Source organism: Canis lupus, chromosome 12 (genome assembly GCF_048164855.1).
Source record: "Canis lupus baileyi chromosome 12, mCanLup2.hap1, whole genome shotgun sequence".
NCBI lineage: Eukaryota > Metazoa > Chordata > Mammalia > Carnivora > Canidae > Canis > Canis lupus.
In genome coordinates this window covers 35,470,562-35,491,344 of record NC_132849.1, presented here as the reverse complement: position 1 = coordinate 35,491,344, position 20,783 = coordinate 35,470,562, and the positions used below count along the sequence as shown (strand labels likewise).

Below are 20,783 nucleotides of genomic sequence, written 5' to 3'. Positions count from 1 at the left end.
GCGTGCGCGGAAGGCGGGCCCTCTTTTTTGCGCAAGCGCACTAACTACATCCGCCCGGCCGCACCTGCCGCAGGTTTCCGATTGCTTGCTTGGGAAACTCAGGTGAGACTCGAGGCTCGGAAGTCCTGCGCTGGTAGGTGGGCGCATGCGCACCGCGCGCTCTCGGCAGCTGGTCCGGGGCTAGTAGAGCTACCAGGTAAGGGGATGGGGATGCCGGAGAGAATGGTGAAGGGTGGTGGGCTGTGCGCTTGCTGTGACTCCCCCGTCACACCATCACCTACATTCCCCCTCGTGAGTCGTCGCGTCTGCGGGCTGCTAGCAGCGGGGAGGAATCAGCCGCCCCTGGGGTGGTTGGGGACTGAGGCTTTTTTGTTCGCTTTCTACTCCCCGTCCCCCTACGTAGCCCTTCTCTCCCCTGGGATGCGTAATGGGATTCTCTGTAGGTCTGAAGCCGCATTCTTGTGGCCCCTTCCCTGCCAGCTCTCTGCCAAAACAAAACCAGACCTCACCCCAGCCAAACCTGCTACAGCCTCACCACTGTCAAACACTGGTAACTCCTTTCTTCCAGGTATTCAGACCAAAAGCCTTGGAGTAAATCCTTGACATCGCTCTTTGACCCACCGCCTCGGGTCTATCAGCCAGTCTCGTTAACTCTACCTTTAAAATATACCCAGAATCTGGGGATCCCTGGGTGGCGCAGCGGTTTGGCGCCTGCCTTTGGCCCAGGGCGCGATCCTGGATACCGGGGATCGAATCCCACGTCGGGCTCCCGGTGCATGGAGCCTGCTTCTCCCTCTGCCCCTCTCTCTCTGTAACTATCATAAATAAATAAAAATTAAAAAAAAAATACCCAGAATCCCACCGCTTCTCACCAGTTCCGCTGCTGTTACTGTGGTCCAAGCCACTGTCATCTCTTCCCGGATTGTCGCTTTACTGGGTTTATCCTTATGCTGGATGCGACTGAGTGATACTAAAGTGTATTGTACCCACAAAGGGGGAGTTAAAAACAACAACAACAACTTGGAACTCCCATCGAGATCTGCCTAACCCTTTAGAGCTAGGTGGGTCCCTTAAAAATAATCTGTTTGCACCGAGACCTGGAGTTTTTGTGGTGTTGAGCCAGTCATTTAGCCAAACTGAGCGTTAATTTCTCCAACTAAAAAGCTGGACTTAGCTATTCCTACCTTATATAGTTGTTAATGATTAAATAAGATAAAAAATATTTGAGATACTGGGTAAGCACTAAACCATTATGTATAAAAACACTAGTATTAGAAATGAAGAATTTGAAGTTTAGAGACCGTGGGTGAGTTACCACAAATGCTATGTATAATCTTACATATTTTTAACTTATAGTAAAAAGAAAAAACTATAATGTTTAAGGATGCACACATGGATGACAAAACTATGAAGAAAAATAAGAAAATTATATAACTAGTAGGGAATAAAGAGGGCAGCTGACAAGGGTGGTGATAATGGTGATGTGTTATATTGTCTTTTACAGTATAAGAAGTTATCCCAAAATTTAGCAGCTTGAAATAACTATAGTCACCTTATTATCTCAGTTTCTATGGGTCAGGAATTTGTTAGTAGTTTAGCTTAGCTCAGACTTTCTTAAGAAGATATAGTGAAGATGCTACCTCAGACTGAGTCACCTGAAAGTTTGAGGCTCGCTCTTTTTTTTTTTTTTTAAGATTTTATTTATTTATTCATGATTGACACACACACAGAGAAGCAGGCTCCATGCAGGGAGCCTGATGTGGGACTTGATCCTGGATCCCAGGATCACACTCTGAACCAAAGGCAGACTCTCAGCCGCTGAGCCACCCAGGCATCTCTCGAGGCTCTTTCTAAGATGTCTCACTCTTGTGGCTCCCAAGTTTGTAATGGTTGTGGACAGGAGGTCCGGTCTTCAGTTGCTTAAATGTCCTCACTGCATGGTAGCTGACTTTCTTTAGAATAGATAATCTATCCAGAGTTAGAGTGATATAAGAGCTATATAGTGTCTTTTATGACCAAGAAGTCACTCTCTATCATTTCCACAATACCCTATTAGTTATAGGTCAATCCTGGTCACTGTGGAAGGGGGCTCCACAAGCAGGTGGAGAACCAAGAGTCAAGATCATTAGGGGCCATCTTGGAGCCTACTACTTGATTACAAGAGTGTTTGCCTTATAAAAATTCATTACCTGTACATTTGTTTTAAGACATGATAGCCTAGAGAGAAAAGTATTCTATTATTACAAAATCACAAAGTAAAGACCCTTCTTTTTTTTTAAGATTTTATTAATTTATTCATGAAAGACACACAGAGGCAGAGATATAGGTAGAGGGAGAAACAGGTTCCCTGCAGGGAGACCGATGCGGGAATCAATTCCAGGACTGCGGGATCGTACCTGAGCCAAAGGCAGACATTCAACCACTGAGCCACCAGGGGCCCCAAGACCCCTCTTGTTCTTATCATAGCTAAACATTTAGAATTTGTGAAAGCTTGGGCCACAGTGGTAGGGATATAGGGAACTTGTCTTTGGGGTTTACAGCCTGGTTAGGAAGATACACATTAAAAATTGGGGGGGAAAAAAGCAAAACAAAAAGTACAGTAATAATTTTCCCATCCAGTGTAATTGTCCATACTCTCAGTTGCAATTGACAGAACCCCTACTCCAACAAGTTTAAGTAATGAAGAAATTTATTAGCCCATATAGCTAGGAAGAATGTTAGGTCACAGTATCAAAGAAAGGGCTACAGGAATCACTTAGGAACTAGAGTTAGAGACTCATGGCTTTTAGGATTCCCTTCGTCCATTTTTTCTATCTGGCTTCATTCTACGGAACAGGATCTCTTAAGTGATCAGGAAATGGCCATTTGGAGCCCAGCTTCACATACTTCCAGTTCAGAAACGCCAGTGGAGATCTCTTTCCCCACATAATCTATTAATATCATGTAAGGAAAGAGATGCTTATGTGCCCTGGTTTGATCATCCACTCCTCTGTTGCTGGTACATAGTGTACTATAATTGGGAGTGCCCAGAGGAGTATAGGGTACTGAAATTGCCACCCTCCACTAGAACCCCATGGAGGGCAGAGGACTGAGTTCCCAAAGGAAATGATGGTGTGCAAGCAAAAAAGCATATGTGATCAGCCCGGGTGGCTCAGTGGTTTAGCGCCGCCTTCAGCCCAGGGCCTGATCCTGGAGACCCAGGATAGAGTCCCACATCAGGCTCCCTACATGGAGCCTGCTTCTCTCCCTCTGCCTGTGCTCTGCCTCTCTCTCTCTCTCTTTCATAAATAAATAAAATCTTAAAAAAAAAAAACAACAGCATATGTGCACTGCAACAAATAACTACCCTTTGTAACTAACTCCTGCACCAGTAGCATTGATATCACCTGGGAGCCTATTAGAAATACAGAACTTCATGCTCTAGCTCAGAATCAGACACTGGCTCTTAAGAAGATCCTGAGGCAATTTAAATACATAATAAAGTTTGAGATGCACTTTTCTTGATAATTATTTTATTCCTGTAAGGGAAAATAATTACATGATTTTAACTATCTTGGATGGAAACTCTACTCAAAAATGTTTTCATTGGGATCCCTGGGTGGCTCAGCAGTTTAGCATCTGCCTTTGGCCCAGGGTGTGATCCTGGAGACCCGGGATCAAGTCCCACATTGGGTTCCTTGTATGGAGCCTGCTTCTCCCTCAGCCTGTGTCTCTGCCTCTCTCTCTCTGTGTCTCATGAATAGATAAATAAAATCTTAAAAAAAAATGTTTTCATATAAGTAAGATGTTAACTATATCAAGTTCCAAATGAGCAGCTTGAGTATGAAATGCTATAGAGCAAAGCCTGGAATGGTCAGGGCATATTTTATGGAGGGTAGCCTAGACTTAGGAGGAAGGAAATATCTGTAGTAAGTTCAAAGAGCAATGAGAAGCCCATGTGACTTGAATATTGAATCCTAAAGGAGCTACAGAGATCAGATTATGAAGGATCCCTCCTGCTCCTGTGTTAAAGTGAAGGATTTGAAATAGGTTAAATGACACGACTTTTTAAAAATATTTTATTTATTTATTCATGAAAGACAGAGAGAGGCAGAGACATAGGCAGAGGGAGAAGCAGGCTCCCCATGGGGAGCCCGATGTGGAACTCAATCCCAGGATCCTGGGATCCCAGCACCTTTGGATCACAACCTGAGCCAAAGACAGATGTTCAACCACTGAGCCACCCAGGTGCCCTGACCTGACTTATGTTTTTTTAAAAAACCACTCTAGAGGAGCACCTGGCTGGCTCAGTGGGAAGAGCATGTGATTCTTGATCTCAGAGTCCTGAATTTTAGCCCCACGTTTGATATAGAGATTACTAAAAAAAAAATAAATAAACTTTTTAAAAAGTTGTCTTTAAAAAAAAACCAAATAGCATGTAGGAAACAGATTGGAAGAGGAGAGGCCAAATGCAATGAAACCAACTAGAAATTCTAATAGTTTAGGTGAGAAAGAAATGCCTGAACTAAAGCAATGGTCACAACTATAGGAAAAAAGGGTGTTGTAGAGGAAGGCTTGGCAGAGGCTTATAAGAGGTCAAGACTAGGCAGATTGTACTGACATTCATTTGAAAATAATAGAGTCTTAAAAAAAGAAAGAAAGAAAGAAAATGATAGGGGATGGGGATGCCTGTGTGGCTCAGTGATTGAGCATCTGCCTTTCGCCCAGGGAGTGACCCTGGAGTCTCGGGATCAAGTCCCACACTGGGCTTCTTGCATGGAGCCTGCTTCTCTCTCTGCCTATGACTCTGCCTCTCTCTCTCCATGTCTTTCATGAATAAATAAATAAAATTTAAAAAAAGAAAATAGTAGGGGATGAAGGAGATATGAGGTGGAAGAGAATGAGTTGTTGGAGAGCTTCACACAGGAAGATGTTGGGAGGCACTTGGTTGTGTGGGAGAGCTCCAGAGAAAGGCCTACTTCCATTATAAACTAAAATAATGAGTATTGTTACTTTATCCTATTTGATTTGTAGATACCTTTGCCATATGAAGTTGAACATGGCAGAAGAAGAGGACTATATGTCTGATTCCTTCATTAATGTCCAGTAAGTAAATGCGTACACCTCGCATAATGATATGTAGGAGACTCCTAAGTAAGAACATTGATTTTAAATGGGAATTGGAAAGTCAGTTTTATTGATTTGTGGAAATGCTCACTAGATATCCATACAAAGATACTTCCCTCTTAATGTTCAACATTTGACTTCTACCCTCAATTCTTGTTATTCTTCTCTTCCAAGGAAATTTACTCTTCTTTATTTTATCTTACTGTTTCTTCTAGCTAATATTAAACTTTGTTCTTTATAATTTCCAACTTCCTAGAAAAATTAGTGTAAAATTACTATTTCTTCAACTCTACTTCCTTCAGTTTCCTGCAATCTGTCACCAGCCTTTATTATGTTTACTAAAACAGCCAGTCTTGGAGGTCACTGATTATGTTCTAATATCAATAATAACAAAGGTGATCATAGAAGTGGTGCTTAACTTTTAAGTAGTGTCAAGTTAATAAGTAGCAAAGTTATGAAAAAACGTAATATACTCATTTAATATAACGTTTCCCCTTACTCTTTAGACAAGACATTAGACCAGGATTGCCAATGCTAAGGCAGATCCGAGAAGCCCGTCGGAAAGAAGAAAAGCAACAGGAAGCTAATTTGAAAAATAGGCAGAAGAGTTTAAAAGAAGAAGAACAAGAAAGACGTGACATTGGGTTGAAGAATGCACTAGGCTGTGAAAACAAAGGATTTGCCTTGCTGCAAAAGATGGGATATAAAAGTGGTCAGGCCCTTGGCAAGAGTGGTAAGTTCTGTCTGGACATAAACAGGTGTTCCTAGCCACCAAGTGGTGATTTATTGATGAGTCCCAGAGACTTTACCCAACTATGCCAAAATTAAAACAACTGAGTTAATTAGTCTCTTATATGCTAAGAAGCATATGGAGAACTTTCATCTTCCTACATTTAGACAACCATTTGCCATCAAGAGCTACTTATCAACCCAGCTCAGCCTTCAAGGCCCTAATATCTGGGATGTACAAGGCTAACAGTGAAGGCAGCAGCTAAGACTGGTGGTGAGAGAAGGGTTGAAAAGTACGAACGGCCAAAGGACAGTGAAGTAACATTGAGGAGGATGGCAGGACTCTGCACTGCTCACTCTGTACCCATGGCAACTGCTTTAGGGAGCACATGGTTGGATAAGCTCAATTCTCACTTCCCTTTTAGAAAGCGGAAAGTTTATTAAGATGTAGATGGCATAGATTTGTAGCAGCTTCTATGAGCTGTCTTTCTGTTCTTTATTGTAATTGATTTGATCCTCACCTACCAAGGTTTTGCTTTCTCTAGAAACTACTACCCTCTTGGACATAGAGAATCAGTATTTTCACTTCTTGAAACTCTACCTTCAGATGGCATAGGAGGCTGTGGGTCAGCCTTATGAGGAACAGGTATCTGAAGGCAAAGAAAGTAGTTGATTATAGAGTATAGTCAGTTTTCAGTTTGAAGTGGCATTGAAACTGGAGGGTATGTATAGAACATTGTCACATTGCATACCATGCTCACCTATAGTTTGAGGAAGCATTTCTAAAGTAGTTTGTGTGTTTTGTTCTCTTTTCTTAGGAGATGGTATTGTTGAGCCAATCCCCCTTAACGTCAAAACAGGTATATAATTATTTTGAGCATATTTACCAGTAATAATAACTTACGCTTAAATCTAGCACATGTATTTGTTTATTAAATACTTTTTTTATGGTAGCGCTATTACAGTTCTTATCACAGGAAGCACTCAGTAAAATGTTTCTTAAACTTCTAAATCTTTTAATTTTTTTTTTTTTTTTTTTTTTTTTTATGATAGTCACACACAGAGAGAGAGAGAGGCAGAGACATAGGCAGAGAGAGAAGCAGGCTCCATGCACCAGGAGCCCGACATGGGATTCGATCCCGGGTCTCCAGGATCGTGCCCTGAGCCAAAAGCAGGCGCTAAACCGCTGCGCCACCCGGGGATCCCTAAATCTTTTAAACTAAAAATAAAAGTTTCAGTGAATGTAAAATAAAATTTAAATCACAAAAATGTGGGAAAAAATTGTAACTATTAAAAGTGGAAAGCTATTTTTGTCCATTGAAATGTCCTAAAAGTTTCCAAGACAGATTTATCCATTCAATGTTTTTCTTAATACTTTGAATGAAGGGAAAACTATATATATTTTATTTATTCATTATGTTTATATGAAAGTATGACAGTTGATACTATTTTCCCAATTTAAAAAATCTTGTATAGTGTGACTGTCTTATCAGATCAGACTAATCTTTGTAAAAACCAAATTGTGTTTGTGTTTAGAAAAAAAATCTCTAATGCTTTCTCTTGTCATTCATGTAAAATGATTTTGAATGATTGTTCTCAAATTAGAATTGTGTGTAATTTGCAAATATGTCAGTTGCCGTGTTTTGAGGTGAAGCCAGCAGGTTCCTCAGCAGAGTTTGCTGTTTGAACAGGAAAAAGCGGCCTTGGTCATGAGGCATTACTGAAACGGAAAGCAGAGGAAAAACTAGAAAGTTATAGGAGAAAGATTCACATGAAAAACCAAGCTGAAGAAACAGCTGCAGAGCAGTTTCGGTAACACTTTGTATTTGAGCTATTTGGGGATTCTTTATTGTCTTTATCGTGTTTATTGTCTTTATTGTGGTGTGTTTTCTGATACTTGGGCACATACAATGGGTAAAAAGAGTACAGACTCTTAGTGGAACTGTTGTCTTCTCTCGACTAGACTGCGACTTAAACATAAGCAAGATGAAGTGAAGCTGGAAGGGGACCTGAGAAGAAGCCAGCGAGCCTGCCAGCAGTTGGATACACAGAAGGCAAGCCTTTCACCTCTATTCAGTTTGGAATACTTTTTTGGCATCCAGTGTGATTTGCCCTGTAATTAGAAAAAAAAGAAAGAAAAGAACTGCAAGCTCAGTGTATCTAGCCTGCTACCCAGTAAAGCTTTCATCTAACACACACCACTGATCCTTAATTATTGATATGACAATGACTTGTCTGCTGCAAGAACTGGAGTAGTCTGAATTACCCAATGAGTGTCAAATAACATTTTTGTATTTAATTATCCCCTGTTTATTCAAGTATTGATGACTTGGAGCTGGTGCATGTAGAAATTCTGTTCACCAGAATACTTAATTAATAAGAATAGCCTATTTTCAGTACCTCTTGTGTTTCTAATCAGTAAAATCGTGGTAGACTACTGTCTATTTCAGATGTGAGTGATTTTTAAAATTCCATTTTTGCTTTTATTTTTTTTATTTTGGTATTTCCATCAAAATGAAATTACTTCATTTAAAGTCTCAAAAATGTTTTAAAATTTTCCTCATATGTAAATAGACAACTGGAAGCCATTTCTCACTTTTCTATATTTTCATATCACTTTGTGTCTGTGTCATGACCCTTAGGATTTCTAGCGTATATGTATTATCTCATACCCATTAGGCTACGTATACATGTAGCGTCTTTTCCCTATTAGACCAGTGACAACTTGGGGACATTCTTTGAACTGGATCTTCATCCCCATGGTTTATAGGGCATAGTGTTTTACTCTTGGAGCAACCACTCAGAAAATATTTAATTGAAAGAACATGAATTCATGTTGACATGAACATACTTGTGTTTAATTGGGAGTAATTCTGCATTTTCAGAACATTCAGGTTCCTAGGGAAGCATGGTACTGGTTGGGGCTCGAAGAGGAGACTGACGAAGAGGAGGAAAAAGAGCAAGATGAAGATGACTATAAAAATGAAGACTTAAGTGTATGTTTTGGCACCAGTTCCTTGAGCAGGCTGTCTCAGCCTTGGCACCATTAACACTTTGAGCTGGGTAGTTATTTGTTGGGAGATGCTGTTCTTTGCCTTGTAGCAGCATCCCTATCCCTGGCTTCCACCCTTTGGATGCCAGTTCCACCTCCCCCTGTGACAACCAGAAATGTCTCCAGACATTACTAAATGTCCCTGAGGGGGAAAATCAGCCCCTGTTGAGAACCACTACATTATAAGGTTATTTTATTAACCCCAAACCAAACTTTATATACTTTCTTCCCTTAGCTTCAGTTTATACTCTCATCTCCGCTTCAGTTTGGATGATGGATGAGCTGCAAATGTAAATTATTTTAATTTCTACCTTGTTGCCTATTAAATTTCTGTAAGTGATTCTGTAGGAGTACCTCTCTCCTCTACTCATAAATAAAGCAAAAAAAAAAAAAAAAAAACCACAGTTCAAAGGAAGTGGAGATTATTCAATGAAGGAAGGACATTTCTATGGTTACCTGTATATAAGCATTTGCAAGAAACTTGTACAATTTGCAAAACCAATGTTCCACTTAACTGAGAGACCATTGATGGGAATTTTAAGGACAGAGGGAGGCAGTGTTCACTCTTGGCCCATGGGAGAGGAAGATTCTTTGAAAGTAGAAGGGGTCTTTAAAGGATTTTTTTTTTTTTAAGGATTCTGATTAAAACAGAGCCAACCCAAACCTATTTTCTAAATGTTACCAAGTGTCTCTTTGTGCCTGGCAAACTTGTGAAAATATCAGGGTGGCTGATAAACTGGGACGTGTTCTAATATACATGTTCTGCCCTTGGTACCTGGTTAAGAGAATAGCAGAAGATTTATGGCCTTGGGCTGATTTGGCAGGATCCAAGATACCATAAAACCAAGATTCTATTCAGTTTGAACTATTAATGTGCCTATGTTCTCTATCCAGATACTGGAAAAATTACAAATACTGACTGGTTATTTAAGAGAAGAACATCTGTATTGTATTTGGTGTGGAACAGCCTATGAAGGTAAGAGGATGCTTCATACTTTTTAGATACTGAATACAAATCTTCTTTGATATTTTTTACTTTCTGTGTGTGTGTGTGAAAGTCACATTTTCCATAGATGATGGAATTTCTTATTCCATCCAAATGGCAATGTGGGATCAATGTCTTAATAATTGAGGCCTTATTAAAGGTGCTTTTAATTTTTCAGAAACTAAATGTGCAGAAGGGAATTTTTCGGTCTTCTATTTCAAAATGAAGAATTTGAGTTACTTAGGAATGATGATTTGTTTTCATGCTTCATGTTTAAAGATTCTTTCTGCAGCTATAATACTCGAAAGATATTTAAAATTTATAGAACTAGCTTTTATGTAGTTAGAATATTGTCCCTGAACTATAAAAATCAGAATGTTGAAATCCGCTCCCATTTTATTTTTTATTGTAAGGAAAGAAATAGGTTTACAATTTGCCAGATGTGTTATAGAGCCGAGTACTTTCCCTTCTAATACATTCGCCGAAGTTGGCTCTGTTAACTGGAATTTAGGGACTTTATACTTGACAGTAAGGACTTGTTGGTTATTGTTGTATCTTTTCCTGATTTAGCCAAGTAGCAAACACAGCTACAAAATATGTTAATATAATTTTCTGGAATCGTTTACTGGATAAATCCCATTAATCTTTTATTTTTCTCACATAAATCACAGATAAAGAAGACCTCTCTTCAAATTGCCCAGGACCAACTGCCGCAGATCACGACTAAGATTACTCTCAATAAGTACAATCTTAGAAAATGTTATTGTTTGCTAAAAACAGATAGTTGAGCAGTTAGAATTCCCAAATTATGTCAGTAAAGAAAGATGGCCTTTTCTATGTTGTGTTCTTTCTGTAACTTTGGAAATACTTTGTACTTTATGGTTGTTCATCAGTTTCAAGAAAATAATGGAATGCTATCTCAGAACTCAAGGGCAATTACAATTTATGACTCGATTGTGATGCTTATGGGGCTTAAGGACACCAATAGGTAACTCTCTTATTCCCCTCTTCTTTGGAACAAATTAAGAAATAAAACATGGGAGTCAGAGAGAGATCAAAATGTCAGCTTTATTATCAGGGAAGCCAAAGTAGAGAGCCAGGTTGTCTTGTTTTCCTATCAGGCTCCCTAAAATATCTCTCTGCCTACATACAACTGCAGACCTCTGCCTTGCCAGAGATAGAGCCCACCTTGGCATTCTGAGACCATTTAGCTTTCAAGGTGAGAGAACCCACTGGGGGCTGGGCCACACGTGCTGAGTTCCTGCTCCCAAAATCACTCATCAGATGAGAGTCTTTTGAGAGGAAATGAATGAGGATTCACAGAGCTTGTTCCCACACTTCTATCTCCCAGGGAGGAAGAAAAAGTCCCTTCTGTCCATGCGAGCATGAGGAGGGAAAGGTATTCCCCTTGGTAAGACCAGTATAAGAGGCAATGTTCCATTAACACTACTTCATTGACATTACTTCATTCTAGCCAGTTTTAGAAACAAAATCATTATGATACTTCTGGAAAAATCATGAGTTTTCACAACAATGTGAACATCCATTGTAGGTGATCGATTGCAGGTTTTGGCTAGAGAAACTTAAGAATTGGGAGTAACCTTAGATATCAGGTGATCCAACTACTTACTAAATTTGAGGGCCTTTGGATAACATTCCCAGCAGGTGGTAATCCAACCTCTGCCTTTATTTTTCTAGCCATTGAGAGCTCACTGCCTTAAAATAGATTGTTCCATTGCTGGATAACTGTGATTCTTTAAAGTCATTTTTCTAAAAATCTGCTTCCCTATAATTTAACCAAATTTAGCTAAGCACATACCATGTGGCACACCTCTAAAGATCTTTAGCCAAAATTTGGCATCAAAAATCATGAACTTTTTTAAAAATTTACAAGCTCAGGTGCCTCCCCTAATGATTTTGATTCAGCTGGTCTAGAATAATTTCTGGATATCTGTATTTCTTTTGAAGTTCGAAGAATGAGCCTGATAAGCACCTGTGGATGAAGAGTAGTTCTACAGGTTAGAAATAGAGCACTGTTACATTCTTGGGGTACAATTTTATAGCTCACCTTTCAGTACCATTGAGCAAAGGATCAACTTCCTTCCTTTTATTAGAAACCTCACACCCAAGAACACAGCAAAAGCTAAGTTATATTTGAGTTAAGATAATCAATAGTACAACTTGTGTCGGCCTCTGCCCTAATATGACCTAATTCATTTGTTATCATGTTTAGCTTGGGGAACTTTAAAAAAGGATAATATGAACATCCTACCCCAAGAGATTCAGATGTAATTGGTCGGTGTGGCCTGAACATTACTACCCTTGATTCTGAGACTCAGCAGAGCTTGTGAATCACCTAGTTAACTTCCAAGCCTCTGTTCTTCATCCAGAAAATGAATTACTATTTTTGTGAATATAAATATACATATTTATATATATAATCTAGAGTTTATACAGTTGGATAATAGTATTTAATATTTACTTTTTCACTTAAAAAATAAAATTGAATTAATAGCTAAAACAAAGGAGTTCATCTTTCCTTGGAATTACAGTCAGATGTGTTATTGTCATTTCAGCCAGTATGCTGACATTCATGTAGCCATTCCCAAAGCCACGTGGATTGTTCTAGATGGAACAGAGTTAGGCACCAGCTTTTTCTCCAGTTACTAACTATTGGAACAACTTCCCACCTGCCTAGTGGCCAAGAATATTTTTAAGGTGTTCATGCGTAATTAGGCTGAGAATGTGCAGATAACCTTGATGGGATCTAGGACTCCACCAGAGTTATAGTCTGTGTTTCCAGGTCAAGGGCTAGAACTAGGCCTACCTTGGACAGCGGGAAACATCCCTCCAGTCTTATCCATCAACAATGAAAAACACAGGCTTTCAATATGAGTAAAAATTTATTTTTATTAATAAAAGTCTGTTGATATCATAATGACAATGAAAACCAAGGGAAACAAAACATTAAAAAGAATTTTTAAATTTGCTTTAGTGAATTTGAATTTGCTTCAGTGAAATTTATGTGAAATTTGAAACTTTAACTCATGTTGTCATTATACTTATATTGTCCTGTTTATTTTCAGTCCTATCTATAATTACTTAAGTGTTTCATTTTCTTAATATAAATCCAAAACACCAGAGCTTCTATAAGCCAAAATAAACAGACTTTAATGCATGAAATTGGTTTGCCTTAAACACCTTTATTTTTTAAGTGTTATTTGTCATTTAATTGTCGAAATTTGAAAGTGATCATTATTTAGTATTAGACACAGTCTGTAGGATCAAGCATATGAAATTCTTAATACTTTTATTTCCCACCAATTCAAAAGCACTTGCAGAGTTCCTGCTTTATGCCTTGGGCATATAAAAATGAAAGAGCCTTTCCCTGCTTTCCTGTAATTCACAAAAAGAGCCATATAGGATTACTGAGTTCCAAGGCAGATCGGTGAGCATAACACTGAGGTGCTGAACAATAGCAGTAGCAGGGAGAAATTTAATTCTGAGTGGGGTTGACAGAACACTATGACGTCACTCTGAATTTGGTCCTGAAAACCTTGATACACAAAGTTATGAGGGTTACAGTATGACCCAGCACTTCCTTCCACTCCCAGGCATTTATCCAAGAGAAATGAAAACATATGTTCACATAAAACTTGTACAGGAATATTCATAGTAGCATTGTTCATAATAGGAAAGTGGAAACAACCCAAATGTCCATCCACTGATGAATAAATAAAATGTGATACATCCATATAATTGATAATGAGTTGGCAATAAAAAGGAATGAAGTACCAATCTATGCCATGACATGGGTGAACCTTGAAAACATTATGCTAAGTGAAAAAGACCACATATCCTATGATTCTATTTAAATGAAATGTCCAGAGTGGCTGAATCTGTAGAGATGGAAGGTAAATTAGTGGTTGCTGAGCTTTGTGGGGAAGATGAGGAGAGTGCTAATGGGTATGGGTTTTCCTTTTGTAATGGCTGCACAACTCTGAACATACTTGACACCACTGAACTATATAGTTTAAATGGGTGAAATTGTATGCTTTGTGAATTATATATCAGTAAAATTTTATTTTAAAAAAATGAATTTTAGGTAGAAACCATAGCAGGGAGCCATTAAGTGCAAAACCTTATTCAAGTCACACAGCCAGCCTACATGGTAACAGTGATCATGGGTCATGGAGTGGGAACCCCCAGAGGAGCATGGCCCTGCCAACACTTCAACTTTAGCCCAGTGTAACTCATTTCAGATTTCTGACCTTCAATACCGTAAGAGAATAAATGTATGTTGTTTTAAGCCTTCAGGTTTGTGGTAATTTGTTACAGCAGTCATAGAAAATGGACACAGGTCTCAAATCAACCCCTGAAGAGCCACACATATTTGAGAGAGATTTGCCTCACAGTTTTACCAGTTATACAGCTTTTAGTCAGAGTTTAAACCAACAGTGAGGCCACCATGTATCTGTCAACCATAGTCAATTCATCTGAGGAAATGTAGGATTGGGATAGGCCATAGTCCTAGATACAGAATCACAGACATTAACGTCTGGGTGGATATTTAGATACAAAGAATAAGTATCTAAATGGACTGTCTGCCATACTTTGTTCCTCATCCTGCTCTCCTCTATATAATCTCTGTTGGCAACCCCCTGGATTGAGCTATATATTGAGCTTCAGGGGTTACTTCCAGATAACATAACACATCATTTTGTGTATAATTCCATCCTTTCTGTCATGTCCGTATCGTGTTTCCTACAGTCGGCTCTACATCTTCACTTGAATATTCTGGCAGCAACACAAACACGGCATCTCCAAACGAAAGCTAACATTTTGCCTCCCATGCATGCTCCATCTCACCATGTGGACAGACATGAGGTGGCCTCACTATTGGTTTAAATTCTAACGAAAAATTGTATAATAGACAAAACTGTGACACAAAATACCTCTCAAGGATGTGTGGCTTTTGGGGGATTAATGTGATGGAGGCCTGTTATTTCCTGTAATGGCATCCAGTCATTCTCTTTCAAACAAACCTGGAGGTAATGTCTGCTGCATATCTTCTCCTTAATTCCCACAATTAGTTACCAACTCCTCTTGGTTCTGACTCCACTATTTTTTCTCTCTTTCATATACAGTCTCTTCCTGCTCTAACCCATTTTAAACACACTGCTTCAATGAACTGGTTGGGTCACACTCCCGCTCAAAAAACAAAAACCTCATTTGTCACCTTTGGAAGTTGCCAGGGCACCAACTCATTCTAAAAATAAGTATTTATACCATCTGTCCCATTCAGCTTTAGAGTAAATATAGAAGAATCACAGATGACAAAGAGGTTTGATAAAATCCAAAAATCCCTATTTTGCAACCTCTAATGAAATAATAGATCCAAACAATCATCAATGGTTGCTAAAACTGTTAGGTGGAAGATGGAGAGGAGCCCACTGATCCATCTTAAGATCACCAAAAATGGAACAACCAAACATATTCCTCCTGAAGTGATGCAAAAAAAAAGTATATAGTATCACCTATGCAGTATTCTTGGGGGGAAAATTTTTGAACCAGAATCAAATCAAGCTTCTAGCTCTAACTAGACATGATGGGGATGCTATCAGTCAAATCTTGATTGAAGGAAATTCTATAAGATATGTGATCCAGTTGCTTCCTCAAATAAGTGGCAAGAGGTAAAGTTTAAAACAGGGGTAAATGTTACAGAGTAAAAGAGACATCAGCTACAGCAATGTTGGATCCTGATTTAGACAAGCAGTGAAATATATTTTTGTAAAGAAAACTGAATAGATAAAATTATGTGACAAGGAAATCTTACTAATTTTTCTGAATGACAATGTATCATGGTTTTATTAAAATTCAAATGATCTTATGTCAGGGATACATTTTTAAGGATTTACAATGAAATAATTTAATGCCTGAGATTCGCTTTAGTATATACTAGTAAAAAAAAATTTCTAAAAAGGAAGGGGGAGACATATAAGAAAGGTAGAATATTACTGATGGTTGTTGAAACTGGGTGATGGGTACATAGAGTTTCACAATTCTAGTCTCTTTTTTTTTAAGAGTTTATTTATTGGGGCACTTGGTCAGTTGGGCAAGTGCTATTGGGCTTGCTATTGGGCACAGTCAGTTAAGCATCTGCCTTCAGCTCAGGTCATGCTCTCAGGGTCCTAGGATTGAGCCCCACATTGGGCTCTCTGCTCAGTAGGGAGTCTCCCTCTGCTCCTTCCCCTGCTCATGCTCTCTCTCAAATAAATAAAATAAATTTTTAAAAAAATTTAAGAGAGGGAGAGAAGCAGATGACCCACTGAGCGCAGAGCCACACATGGGGCTCGATCCAACCATCGTGAGATCATGACCTGAGCTAAAATGAAGTTTGATGCTTAACCGACTGAGCCACCCAGGCAACCCCTATTCTGATTTAATGTATGTTTTAACATAAAAAATCATAAAAATAAGTATGAATAATATTGGAATCATTCATTATTCCATAACCAAAACTGAATATGCCAGGAGCCTCAAGTTATGGTCAACACTGTTGTGAGTTTATGTTTCTAGTCAGTGTCCTGGATAATGGAGTGTTGGAAAAGGTGGTATTTAGACTTCTAAACATTTCATCTCAGATACATATATTTTAAGAATTGTAAAAGTATAAGGCAATTTTAGAATGGTAGTTGATTGCTATAAAGTTTGAATCAACCATCAATCCAAGAAGGCACCCAAAGTATCTTCTGCTAGTCCCTCCAACAACTCAGAGAAACAAACCAGTATATCCAATGTTTCTCAGGTGTTTCTTTTCCAGAATTTAAGTCACGCCTCTTGCCCAGAATACTGCCCATACAGTTCCTCTCTACTCATCTAAATCCCTCACCTGAGTCTCACTGGAATGCCACGTCTAAGCCCTGCACTATGATACCTCAGTAGAAAGTGATCTCCCACAAACCCACTATTCTCTGTTTCCCTACTGTCTCCCAGCACAGTTATCTCTCTAAAGTGTTTGTTCTAATAGATACAAAATGTATTTAAGATAAAAAAATGACTATGCAGTAAACTGTAGTAAACTCAACAGCCAGTTTAAGAAAAAACAGTGAACCTTTGCACTTCACCTCGCTAGTCGCACCACTTCCATCCCTCCTCAGAGAACCAATATGGGATTTAATATTTCTTATTCCTTTCTTTCCCTGTATTGTTTTTTGCCACATTTTTTGAATTTCTAAACAAAATTATGTCATTTAGCATTCTCTGGAACTTTATGTAAAGAACCATTCTGTCCACATTTTCTGTAACCAGCTTTGTTTGCTAACATTATGTTCCTATGAGATGTATCATGTTACTGCATTTAGCTTGTAATTCATCCATTTTCACTGCTATGTAGTATTACAATGTGTCACAAATGAGTGACATTTATGACAAATACAATTTATTTATCCATTCTTCTTGTGATGGAGATTGTTTTTTATTCTTTTGGCCATTATAAACAGAGCTTCTATGAACATTCTTGTAGGTATTCATGTAGGAATGGAATTGATGGCTTTGAGGGTATATACGCCTTCAACTTAATCAGATCAGACCAAATTGTTTTCCAAAATGATTGTATATCACTTTTTATGGGTCCCCTATTTCTCTAGCTAGCTTGTCAGCTATTTAAGACAGGAAAGGACGTTATATTTTTTGGCTTAGAAACAGTGAACATTAAATAAACAATTATTAGCTGATTTACTAATTGATATAAAAAATTTGAGAGATTTCTCCCCCTATGTTTATAATAAGGAGACGAGCCAGGAAAAAGGCAAATGTATGAATGTCTCTGAAGTAAAAAAAAAAAAAAATTGAGCCTTCTAAAATGTAGTGAAAATTTAAGGGAAAAATGAAAATAGAAGGTAAATACCCTAGAAGATTTTAGACCATTACGGAAAAAATTGAATATCCAAAGCAGAATACTTTTTTAGAAGGGCTCTAATATGTCCTTGACTTTTTTCCTGCAACATTCTTCCAATCCTTCAAAGTCTCCAGTATTTCAGATGCATTAGGTCGTTTCATGGGCTCAAGTGATAGTAATTTTTGCAGAAGTTGTTTCTGTAATGATGAGTCAAAAGTAAGAAACAGAACATTGAAATAAATAAAATTCTGATTATTTCCAAGTACTTACTTCTCTGGCATCAAACACATCTGAGAACTTGCCAGCCCTTAGCTCTTTAAAAATCTGAAAATAAAACACATATATATATTATCATTAGGAAATTATTCACTTGGAAGGGAAACCAAACTTGCTTCTTAGCTAAGAAGCAAGCAGGACTCCCCTTCCCCATCTTACCCCATCCTTAACGTGTACAAGTATTAAGAGCATCATATGCACTATCTATCATCCTCTTTGGAATCCTATGTGATAGGTATTTTCATTACCTCATTGTACAGAGAAGCCTGTTGGCTCTAGGCAAATTCTCTTTATTGAGCTTCAAACCAAGATACCCAGTTGCCTAATGCCTTTAACTTTCCAATACCTCCATAAGAAAGTAAGAAAGTCCATCATCTTGCCTTAATCTACCCCTAACATATCTTTCCAGTGCCACTAACCATCACTTTCTTGTTATTTATATATTCCAATAAAAATGTCACTGCCTGCTATTCCCACACTCTGCACATTGCTGTTTGAAGGCTGGAATTGCCTTCTTTCTATTTTGGATGAGTAGAAGCCCACCAATCCTTCAAAGCCTAGCTTAAATACTTCTGTGAAATGGAAATCCCAATAGTTAGCAAGATCTCTATCCTAGGCATTTCCACAAAACTTCATGTCTTCTCCCCAAACATATACAGCATTCTCTCATTTTCCCTTCTAGAATATAAACTCTTAGAGAACAAGTTTTATTCATTTTTAAAACCCTGTAGCATTTAGCACAGTGTCTTATGCAAAGCAGGCAATCAATAAAATTTTACTGACTCAAATAAGAAATATATGAGGTGTATATACTTTCGAAGGAAGACCAAAGTTTTTGGTCTTAAACAAAAAGCTTTGGTTAACCAAATACGGAAAGATAAAATTCATATTTCCTTTTCAGTCAACACGAATATATTCAAGCCTGTCTTTGCATGAGGGCAGTTACTATAACAGCACTTTGGAGATGGCCGCTAATAATTTTTGTTGTTTCATTCTTTTTTTGTGAGATTATTTACCTTCAGTGTTTCTGAAATAGTGGGACATATGTAAAGAAGTTCTGCAAGAATTAGCCCCAAAGCAAAGATATCCACTTCTTTTCCATATTCTTGTGAAGAAATCTAAAGAGACCAAAATATGTTTAAGTTACTCATCCAATATAAACATCCACGTCTTCTGAAACCAAAAATGTTATTTGACCAAAATATCTTATATAGTATAACAATGCATGTTTGTTAGCAACATATGTGGAGTCTGACTGCCCTGGTTCAGATCCGTCACTACAAAGCCACATAACCCATGTAAATTAACCATTAAGGGTGGAATGATCCCAACCATAAAATAGGGATAACAAAAGTTTCAGCCTCAGAGTTTGACTGTGGTATTAAATAAGATGCAGCAGGTAAAAATAGTTAAAATAGTTCCCACTAAATGACTTTCATGCAAATGTTCATAGAAGATGTATTCCTAATATTCTGGCTGGAAGCAATCTGAATGTCCATCAGCAGGAGAATGGATACACACATTGTGGTCTGTTCAGGCAACGGAATCATAGTAATGAAAAGGAATAATCTGCTGGGTTCCTGCGTGGCTCAGTGTTGAACATCTGCCTTCAGCTCAGGGTGTGAACCCTGGGGTTCTGGGATTGAGTCATGCATCAGGCTCTCCCTGCAGGGAGCCTCCTTCTCCCTCTGCCTATGTCTCTGCCTCTCTGTGTGTGTCTCTCATGAATGAATGAATAAATAAAATCTTTTAAAAAAGGAATAATCTGCTAGTATAGGCAATGACTCGACGTTCTCCAACAGACATTACTTTGAATGAGATAGTCAAATACAGAAAAGTACGTCAAGTACATCATAAGAAGCTCAAGACAGGGAAAACTATTCTGTAGTGATAGAACTCAGAGCACTGGTTACCTCTTGGGAAGGAGGGCTGAACTGGAAAGGGCCTGAGGTAATTTTCACAGGTGAGGACAATGTTCTACATGTTCATAAGCTTATGGGTTTCATAGGTATATGCCTTTGTCAAAAATGTACATTTAAGATACATACATTTTATGGTGTATAAATCATTCCTCAATAAAATGTTTTTCAATTTAAAAACCACCAAGAAAAATGAAAAGCACAATGATGAATGATTTTTCAAAAAATATTTTTAGGGCAACAATACAGGGTACAGGAGATATGTAATAAAGTGGGAGTTAAAGGGGAGCCATTAGCCACCTATTGTCTTCTACTTTCACATTCCACAAAATTAAATTAGATCTTTAGCATAATGTCTTTAATTTAATTTAATAGCATATGTCTTTAATTTAATTATGACATTAAATTATGTCTTTATGCCACATGCTATCCACAGGGAAGAGGTGGATTTACTCTCCATTCTAGACTCTCAAACATCAAAAAGATGAAAAATAGACAATATACTACCAACCTAAAAATATAAACTATGAGTAATGAATCTATATATAAGACAAACATTCACAATCAATTCATCCATGTTCATAACAGCAATGTTCACATTAGCCGAAAGGTGGGAGCAACCCAAGTATCCAATGATGGAGCAACAGATAAACAAAATGTGGTATATCCATACAATGGCATATTGCTAAGCCTTAAAACAGAAGGAAATTCTGATATATATTATAGCATGGGTGAACCCTGAGGATATTATGGTGAATGAAAGAAACTAGTCACAAAAGGACAAACACTGTATGTATAAGCAGTTTACAAGGTATC

The 20,783-nt window shown here is 38.2% G+C and overlaps 2 protein-coding genes across 5 annotated transcripts in view; one reads left to right on the top strand and one right to left on the bottom strand.

The window, feature by feature from the left end:
- Window positions 1-13: 13 nt before the first annotated feature.
- On the top strand, window positions 14-13,472 carry GPATCH11 (G-patch domain containing 11). 2 transcript variants are annotated; one of them, XM_072770523.1, is made up of 9 exons: window positions 14-196; window positions 5,014-5,085; window positions 5,613-5,839; window positions 6,654-6,695; window positions 7,527-7,647; window positions 7,799-7,889; window positions 8,721-8,831; window positions 9,782-9,863; window positions 10,544-13,472. In XM_072770523.1, the coding sequence occupies exons 2-9, from the start codon at window positions 5,027-5,029 to the stop codon at window positions 10,597-10,599; spliced, it is 789 nt and encodes a 262-aa protein (XP_072626624.1). In that variant the 5' UTR covers window positions 14-196; window positions 5,014-5,026; the 3' UTR covers window positions 10,600-13,472. The 2 variants fall into 2 exon arrangements, with proteins under 2 accessions (XP_072626624.1, XP_072626623.1); XM_072770522.1 differs by having other exon boundaries at window positions 26-102.
- EIF2AK2 (eukaryotic translation initiation factor 2 alpha kinase 2) overlaps window positions 13,056-20,783 on the bottom strand; it is a 38,643-nt gene continuing 30,915 nt past the window's right edge. For all 3 annotated transcript variants that reach the window (XM_072770513.1, XM_072770511.1, XM_072770512.1), the window contains 3 exons: window positions 19,065-19,166; window positions 18,043-18,096; window positions 13,056-17,969 (listed from right to left, as the gene is read on the bottom strand). In XM_072770513.1, the coding sequence (XP_072626614.1) occupies window positions 17,850-17,969; window positions 18,043-18,096; window positions 19,065-19,166 (276 nt within the window). In that variant the 3' untranslated portion in view covers window positions 13,056-17,849. The remainder of the gene's footprint in view (window positions 17,970-18,042; window positions 18,097-19,064; window positions 19,167-20,783) is intronic.